The sequence below is a fragment of the Ursus americanus genome, chromosome 33 (genome assembly GCF_024610735.1).
Source record: "Ursus americanus isolate L20-20 chromosome 33, mUrsAme1.1.p, whole genome shotgun sequence".
NCBI lineage: Eukaryota > Metazoa > Chordata > Mammalia > Carnivora > Ursidae > Ursus > Ursus americanus.
Window position 1 is genome coordinate 10192284 of NC_142159.1, and position 9194 is coordinate 10201477.

At 56.3% G+C, this 9194-nt stretch overlaps 1 protein-coding gene across 3 annotated transcripts; it reads right to left on the reverse strand.

Annotated features, from left to right (window-relative positions):
• Positions 1-94: 94 nt before the first annotated feature.
• Positions 95-9074, reverse strand: XKR8 (XK related 8). 3 transcript variants are annotated; one of them, XM_045782520.2, is made up of 3 exons: positions 8651-9074; positions 6286-6482; positions 95-4708 (listed from the first exon to the last, which is right to left on the reverse strand). In XM_045782520.2, exons 1-3 carry the CDS (start codon positions 8941-8943, stop codon positions 3999-4001), a joined length of 1200 nt encoding a protein of 399 aa, XP_045638476.2. In that variant the 5' UTR covers positions 8944-9074; the 3' UTR covers positions 95-3998. The 3 variants fall into 3 exon arrangements, with proteins under 3 accessions (XP_045638476.2, XP_045638477.2, XP_087714451.1); XM_045782521.2 differs by having other exon boundaries at positions 6286-8501; positions 8651-8784; XM_087858325.1 differs by having other exon boundaries at positions 6286-6762; positions 8651-8779.
• Between the last annotated feature and the right edge of the window lie 120 nt (positions 9075-9194).

Consider the following 9194-nt stretch of genomic DNA (forward strand, 5'->3'; position numbering starts at 1 on the left):
GCTAAGTAGGCTCCTAAGTAGGGCTTTGTAAAAAAATCTGAAGAGCTCACTAGATGGCACCCTTCAGTAACCTAGTCATTAATTTCAGCAAAAATAAAGACAAACCAACCATTTGGTATAAACAAATGTATATGGGGAAATAAATATTTTAGAATAACTTGCAAGGGAAATTTTATTTCTTAATTGTTTCTAAAATCTATTGCTTTTTAAAGTTTAGGACTGGAATGATAGAGGTTTCATTTGCTGTCAAATGTGCTGAAATTTGATTATTAAAGAGAAATCAGTACCTTGCTGTGATGAGCTTAAAAATGCAAAAGCAATAAAACTGACAAACTGATATCAAACCTCGCTCGATTTGGCTTGGTTTCCTGTCATATCAACTATTTTTGCTCGTTTCTTCAGCTTTGGGTCTGACTGCCCTCACTGCTCTGGAGGACGGTCGAGAATCCCTTTGCCTTTTCTTCCAATGAAGGAGGCCGGAACTCCGATCTAGCTTCCAAGTACCACATGTGTCAGACTAAAAGATGTATTTTTCTCCAAATTGATTCCCCCTTAGAAAGGGGGTTGCCTTGGGGCGTCTGGGTGGCTCAGGCGTTAAGCGTCTGCCTTCGGCCCAGGGCATGATCCCAGGGTCCTGGGATCGAGCCCCACATCGGGCTTCTCTGCTGGGAGCCTGCTTCTTCCTCTCCCACTCCCCCTGCTTGTGTTCCCTCTCTCGCTGGCTGTCTCTCTGTCAAATAAATAAATAAAATCTTTAAAAAAAAAAAAAGGGGGTTTGCCTTGTATTCTAGGCATTAATTTTTTTCATCAGAAGGTACACATTTTGAACAACATCCTAGCTGAAGCAAACTTGTTAGTTGTTACATCTTTACTTGGTCATAAGTACAAATACTGGAGTGTTAGCTGCTTTTCAAGCCCTAGGAGTAAACATCTCCATCTCCCCTCTAGTAAATATATGCGCATTTCTCAAAAACCTTTTGCTGGCAGGTAAAAATCAGTAATTCAGGATGGTTTTATTCTTCAAAAGCAACTTTCTTGACCTTTAAAAGAAGTTCTTGATGGGAGAGGCGCCTGGGTGGCTCAGTCGTTAAGCACCTGCCTTCGGCTCAGGGCGTGATCCTGGATCCCTGGGATCGAGCCCCGCATCAGCCTCCTCTGCTGTGAGCCTGCTTCCTCTCCCACTCCCCCTGCTTGTGTTCCCTCTCTCGCTGGCTGTCTCTCTCTCTGTCAAATAAATAAATAAAATCTTAAAAAAAAAAAAAAAGTTCTTCATGGGAATCTTGAAAATTTCTAATTGCAAATAATGTCACCGCCAGCTAACTCTTTATTCTATAAATTTTATATACAAATGAAGTGACTGCTTCATTCCACAGATTTTAGGTGGTATACCTTGTATGTTGGGTTTTGTTTTGTTTTTTTTAAGATTTTATTCATTTAGTTGACAGAGCACAAGCAGGGGGAACAGTACAGGGAGAGGGGAAAGGAACTTCCCCACTGAGCAGGGAGCCGGATGTCGGGCTCGATCCCAGGACCCTGGTATCATGACCCAAGCCAAAGGCAGAAGGCAGACGCTTAAACATCTGAGCCACCCAGGCGCCCCTGTATGTTGTTTCAATTTAATTACATATTACCATCATTTGACAATTTCATTTAGCAATTACAGATGAGAGTTTAGCCAAAACATTAAAAACACACAACTTTGGGATTTTTCTCAGGAGAAAGTAGGGAATTGCCTAAAGCTCTGTGTCCTCTATTTGGACAAATACGGCATCTCCCCTGAACCTAATCTCTACATATGACAGGAAACTTGGAAAAGTAAATAGCACCAGTATTTGTTTTAGCGAAAGCCTTAGGGACCTATCTATGTCCGAGGCTAGGCTGGGCACTAAGCCCACCCTCTGGGGTCTCAACCCTTGATATTCTCAGTGACTTGAGAGAAATTATAATGATTTCACTTATGGATGTGTTTATGTGGGTTTAAATGTATTCAATTAAAAGAATGGTCCTTTTATAATACTGTATGTCAATTCTACCTCAATTAATTAAAACAACAGCCAGGTGCGGGGGCGGAAATGATCCTTTTTCTAAGGCCATTATATCCTATTAAGAGATGATGAAGATAATGGTAGTTTTTCTGCCTCTTTTTGTTAAAATTAAGTCAGCAGCCATGTTGGCCATTTTACTGGTCCGTGAAATTCAAGTCTGGAAATCACTGGACGGGACGACCCTGGAGATCCTTCCGGCCTTATCTTTCTCTGTATGTCGGAAAGCACCAGCATCATCTCCTCAGGGCTCCCTCCACACACACGCCCCCACCCGGCCCAGCTCTGTCATCCTTGGCTCCAGACCAGCATAGCTGCGCAAGCCTCCCGCCAGGCCCTGCTGATTTGGTCCCTGGGATAGAGCACATCTTCACGGCTCTTCCCCTCCCTCCTTTAGGGCTGATCGGTTTCTCAGGGAGGCCTTCCCGGGCCACGCTATTCAGAACTGGAATTCCCACCCCCAGCACGCGTTCACCCACTCCCTGTGCTTTCCCCACTTTCACCTTTTACACTATCTCGAACAGTTATACTTATCCTGTTTATTCTGTCTCCGCTAAAATGAATAACAGAACCCAGACTATCCTGGCTCCCCTCACATGGATGATTGTACCTTTTCCTTCTGTCTCCAGTGCCCTTTCCTATGCCCTGGTTTCCGCAAACCACAGATCTTCCAGAGCAACCAAAGTTCCACCTCCCTGGCATCGTGGCCCACATCCACATCCCCTAAGCTGCCGCTTCACTGACGCCCTCCCTGAGCTCCCGCACACGTACCTTTCTTCACCCGGCTCTGGGATTCACGTCCTGGTCCCAGAGGCGCCGCGGCTCCTCCTGCCGGGCCTCTCAGCAAAGCTGGTCAACAGCACACACTGCAGTCGGCCCCGATCTGGGTTCGGAAGCCCACCTGGCGGCGATCAACCCCACGGTGGCTTACCAGCCCCCGAAACTTGGAAAACCAGGTTGAGAACCAGCCCTCTTCTCTGGTCCCAGGGCCCTTACCAGTTTTAAAGGTGGACTTCATGTCCCCGACCCTTCTTTCCACGTGTCTTTAAACTCTAGATTTAATGACACACCAGGTTGGAAGTTTTCACGAGGTTTTAATAATCATCTAATACTGTGACACAAGAACCACACACACGTGTCCCTCACCTGCTGAGACACATATGCACACGCCCTCTCTTCCTCTCACACGGACTCTGAGGTAGAAAGTGTACTGCCTACGGTAGAAAAATAACGGGCTGAGCCAGGCCCAGATCACAGGCTCCAACACTTGGTTGAAAGGAGGCCGCTTGAGAGCAGGGCCGGAGGCCGGGCCGGCTGCACGGAGGCCTCGGGGAGGCTGACGGGGCCACGAGCCGGACATCCCCGGCTTCCGGCAGGACCGCCGCTCAGGAGTAGCTGGAGAGGGTGAGGGATAAACCTCCGGTGGCAGCTGGTCTTGTCCCAGCCTCCAGCCTCCAATATTCCCGGCACAAAAAGTGCTCTCAGCCAACGTCTGTCGGATGAACGGATGGCAGGCAAGGCGGAGAGGAAGAACCGTGAACACACCCTGGAGACCCAAACCTTCTAGCCCAGGGTCGGGGGACCAAGTGGTGGGACGGCACCTCCACCAACTATTGCAGAGGTGGCCAGGGAGGTGAAAATACCATCTCTGGAGCTTCGGGGCACAGGCTCTACTGGTGCTGAGGGGTGGGGGGGGGAAGGAGGGGGTCTCTTCTTTCCTCCCGAAGTGCCTTGTACCATAACTGGAGCCCTCGCCTCCCCAGGGCCCTGCTGCTCTCATCTGTTCTCATCCTCCAAGGCAGGCCTGTGTCTTCACTCAACTCTGGTGTCCAGCGCCTGGCCCGTGAGGCGTCAAGCGCCTCTTGAGGGCATCAGGGCCCGCAGCAGCAGCAGCAGCTTATCTTCTGCATTCTACCAGATTCCATCTGCTCCGTGCCTGCGGGGTCTGGCCTTGCCTCAAAGGACCCCATTCACGTCTCCCTTCCACGGCAAAGCAGCCTCATCCCTCACCCTGGGGAAGAAGCGCCGCGCCAACTGGGCCATGCGCCTGTTGTGAGGCAGCCGACGCCGCTCGACGGGGTGGAGGCCATGGGTCCCATCCACCCGGTCAGGCTCCCAGCGGCAGCTCGGGTGCAGCCAGTGGTAGTACGCAAGCCGCAGAGCCAGCCCCAAAAGGAAGCAGATGCCGCTCGCGGGCAGCAGCATCCGCACGGGGATCCCACTGGGCAGCCAGGGGATGTGAGTCCACCAGGCGACCACCATGAGGACGCTGTCACCCAGGAGGAACGCCAGGTGGATGGCGGCGCGGCCTCGGGTGCGGCCCTCGGCCACGTTGAACCAGCAGAAGTAAAGAATGGTGGCCACGGTGGCCCGGTAGAGCCACTCCGAGCAGGCACCTGGCATGAAGTCCGTGCCCTGCAGCCAGACCCAGAACAGCAGCACCAGCCACAGGCCCACGAAGTGCAGGGCCACGTAGCGGGGGAAGAGAGCGGAGAAGAGGGCCACGGCCAGGACTCGGGGCCACAGCAGCAGCAGGTTCCACAGGAAGTATACCACGGATGAGCCCAGCCCCAGGAGCGACTTGGAGGGGAGGCAGGCGCGCAAGGCCCGGTGGTAGTCAAGCAGCGCCCACGAGATGCCCACGAAGGACGTGCAGATGCCGACCCCTGTGGAGAGGACGCGGAAACAGGTGAGCCCCGCGGGCAGCCTGCCGGGCCCTCCCTAGAGGTCACGGATGCCACGGGGCCCCAGAAGCGGGTGGGAGAGCCCCTGGTGGCTGAAGGGAAACTACAGCTGGAGAAGATCTGTTCACACAACCACAAACAGAGCGAGGGCTCAGATATGGAGTCTGCCCTTCGCCGCAAGGCTTTACTTTTCTGGTGCTACCACGGTGATATTCTTCCAGGACTGGGGGGAGGGCTGTGTGACTTACATACCCCCATCTGCACCCCTGTCACCCAGCACCTGGCGCCCCGGGCCCCTGGCCACACCCTGAGCATCTCCTAGGGCCCTGTAACCCTTCCTTACCCAGAAGAGCGCAAGCCTTTCTTGGCACTGAAAATCAGTAATCCCAGTTCCCTCTTTAGTAGTCTCAGAAATGGACGCAGGAAATCCCAGGGGTGGCAACAGGCCCGGGGTGGAAGCTGCCCTCCAGGCCAGGGGGGCCAGCCCTGCCATACAGATAGAACGTCCCAGCTCAGACTGGGCCTTTGTCTTGATTTTTCAACACTCGAAGTTTACTTTGGTGGAGATCCTCTCCCACCTCCTGGCTGCCCATCCTGGACTAGAGGCACCAGGACCTCCAGGGAGGGGTGAAAGCAGCACTGGAATGTCTCTAGAATGCCTCCTCCCCGCCCCTTTCCCACCACAGGCCATCAACAGATGTTTACTGGAAATCCGTTGCAGGCCAGGTAGCCACGCGCTCGCCCTGGGAGCAGATGTGGGCAACATCCCTTCCAAGTACCCCACCCCAGGTCTCAGCACGGCCGATATCCTTGCAGCCCGCCTAGCACGCTGCATTCGCCGACCGGACAAGCTCAGCCCACAATATCTGGAGCACGTGCCCTGTGAGCGCCAGCCAGAACTTCCCCTCGAGTCACCCATCCCATCCCCACCCCATCCTACCTGCAGGTGACCGGGTAACACCGCACCCGCTTCTGTCTGGAGTCTTAGCACACAGTAGTTATCTATTGCCTTGTCTCTGTGCTCCTCCCGGGTACAAAACATTCCGCTCCTTTGGGGTCCCCAGCAGCCCAGGACGCGGCACAGAATAGCAGCTGAATAAATGTTGGCTAAATAAAAAGGCGAATCTGTCTCTTCCCTCGCTCCCTGCCTCCCGTGTACATACAGTGGAGACTGTCCCCAGGCAGCCCTGACCCTAGACACCCGCGGCCCTCAAACAGAAACATGTGCCCCGTGAGTGCTGTGTGCCCCGGAGCAGATCACTTCACCTTTCCGCACCTCCTTCCTCTCGGGTCAATCGGAGAGAAATGGCACCACCCCAGGACCTCTGCGCCTGTGAGCAGTGTCGGCAGGGAAGCTCTCAGCCGCCCGGCCGTCATGACCGTCATTTGTCCTCACTCCAAAGGCTAAGGAGTAACTGCCGAATTGAACGCAGACCTGCCTAAGGGACAGCCTCCCGTTTTCTAAGCAGCCTTTATACAAGACCGCGAACACTCCTGACGTTGGTCGGAAGCTCCCCCCACGCCATAAGAGGGGGACTGGCCACCGGCCCATCACTCACACTGGTAGGACTCGGCCCGGCCGCTCTGCAACACGATGGCCAGCACCAGCGTGAGCTGGGGAGTCGTCTCCAGGAAGGTCTCGAAGAGCCGCAGCATGCTGATGTCCAGCGTTAGGAAGTCGGCGTAAGCCAGGTCAAACTCGGAGGGCGCCTCCTGCTGCCACACCAGGAGCCCCTGCTGCAGCCCCTGCACACACCTGGCGGGGCGGGTGCGGATGCCCCAAGGGGCCGGGTTAGTGTCTGCTGGCGTTCCACCGTCCCTCACCCACCGCGGAGACGCAGGCGCGCTCCAGTCCGAGCTCATCGCACCGGCACGAGTGACGTCACCTTGCCGAACTCATTCCTCGTCGCAACATGGGGATCCGTACCGACTACCGCGCTCGGGCTGGCCAGGATGTCTCAAGGTCATCACAAACCCTGCCCCGTTCACTCCTTCCAGCATCCCCGCTTCGGAGATAGGAAAATAGGACCAAAGAGCTAACGAAGGGTGGAAACAGGATTTGGACCCAAAGTTGTGTGAATTCCACAGGCAAGCTATGAAATCGCCTCAGGGGATAGTTCTCAAATGTTAGCAAGCCTAAGATTTTCTTAGGACCCTGTGGGGGAAGGGGAGCCACTGAGAGCTTCTGAGCACAGGCAAGATTGGTTGGATGGTGCTGTCGCAAGATCTCTCTGGCTATGGAGAAGTGGAAGGGGAGGGGGGTTAGGCAGGAAGGACAGATGCATTTAAGACGACCGTCCAGACTGATGGGCATGGAGACAGACACAGGGTTAAGGGAGTCCAGAGGCTGGCAGACAGGCCTGGCTGACCCACTGGCACGAGGGGCGTAGTGGAGGATGCACCACGATCTCCCCTACCCGGAGCTGGTCTCGGCCGGCTACCGGGAGGTGAGCCCATTCACTCACTGCCAATTCATTCCTCACTTGCTGTCACTCCCCCACACTAGCGGAGCAGGGGGCAGGCCCAGACTGGGGCTCTCCCTCAGCGGGAGCCTCTGCCCCTGCTCCCCCAAGGCCCCTGCCTCAGTCTAGTCAAAAGCAGGAACAGAGACACCCTTTTCAAAACCAAAGTTCAGTAAAGCCTGCCTGCCTCGTGCTCGGCAGAAATAGGAGCCGAGAAGATGCACGGCGCGGTTACGGGTTCGGGGCTCCTCGAGGCCCGCCAGGACTAGAGCAACTGCTCTCCTTCGTGCCTGCCCGCCCGGCATGTTCTCGATGCCTGCGCAGTCTCTCAGGCAAAACGGCAATATTCAAAGCTCCTCCTGGCCACTCCTGGGGACTCAATGCAGCTTCGTCAAGAAAGATCTGGAGAGAATCTGCAAAATGGATTCAAGAGCAGATCCTGGCTCCAGCCACCTCATCCCAACCCGGACCACATGGTGTCCTGACTCCATCGCATGACTCTGATCCCTTGGGTTCGGCTACTTCATCTCTAGAGGGCCCTGCCGGTTCTGCAAAGGAGTACAACCCACACGGATTTTCTGGAACCCAGCCTGTGCCCAGCCCTGGCTGGCTCAAGGGACAGGGATGAGTCAGACCCCATCGCCTCGCTCTTGCTCGCTCTGGGGGAGAGAGGGTGGGGCAGGGGAGAATGAAGCTGGGAAGGAGGGGTTGAGAGAACAAGCTCCGGTCTGGGGGTCAGGGCTGCTGAAGCGCCCTGGTAACCCGGGTCATCCAGCCAGCTGACATTTCTTGAAGGCTTACTTGCGCCAAAGGAAGTTACAGGTCTTATTTCATTTCATTTAATCCCTACCCAACACAGGCAGGTGCTACAACCACCCCCACTGGAACAATGAATAAACTGAGACCCAGAGGGCTCAAGTGACTTGCCCAAGGCTCCACCCGCAGCAAAAAGGAGCATTTTTTTGTAGGGAACTTCAGGGGTCTGCCATTACACTAGAGTCCACCAGGAGCCAAGCACCAAGCTAGGCACCTTGGCTCCTGCCTTCACTCCCCACAACGGGCCATCTACCAGACCTGCCTCTACATTCCTGCCGCCTTTACACAGAGGAGGAAACTGAGGCTTACAGAACGCAGGAATGAGGCCACAGACGGTAAATTTAGCTAGCATTGGAGCCCAGACAGGTCTGATTCCAAATCATGTGCCTCCTCTTCTCTGGGCTTCAGTTTCTTCCCCAGTGCCAGGGAGGGCAGGGTTAGATGAGCTCCGAGGGCTCTCAAGCCGGCCTCTCCTCCTTCAGGGGCGGGGAGCTCACCTGTAAGCAGAAGTGCCCACACTCTGGGGCCCCATCCTCCCCTTCCCACCCCCTTCCCGGCGTCAGGGCTCTCCCCCGTGCTAGGAGCCCAGCTGCAGGTGCCGCTGGGCTGCGTTCCCCTTAGCACTGCTCGAGGGCGTGGTGCTCACCTGTACAGGTAGCCCAGCTGCAGGACGTGCAGCAGCGCCAGGCAGCGGCCCGGGGGCTGTGGCGCGTGCAAGCCGGCGGGGTCGGCGCGCAACCAGACCCAGCTGAAGAGCTGCAGCGCAACCGAGGCGAGGCCCAGCAGCGCCAGCACCAGCGCCGCCCACAGGTAGCGGCCGCTGAGCACATACTGGCCCGCGGCCCACAGGTCGGCGCCCAGGTCGATCAGGAAGGCGGCGGTGCCCAAAAAGCCCAGGACCACGTCCCAAAGGAGCGCGGCGCGGGGCAACCAGGGCATGACCCGCCAGCCTCTCCCTCTCCTTCTCCTCCAGGCTCCGACCCGCCCTCTGGGCCCGGGGTCGCCGCGGCAGGAAGGAGGCGGGCGCAGCCCCAGGGGCCGCCCAGGGCCCGGGCCTCCTGGGCGGGACTTCCCCGTCCCGCCCTGTCCGGGGAGGAGCAAGGCCCACGGACCCCGCGGCTGGGGGCGCCCGCGGTCCGCACACCCCGTCCGTCTGCGCCCCTGACGGCCACCCCCGGCTGCGGCCCCGC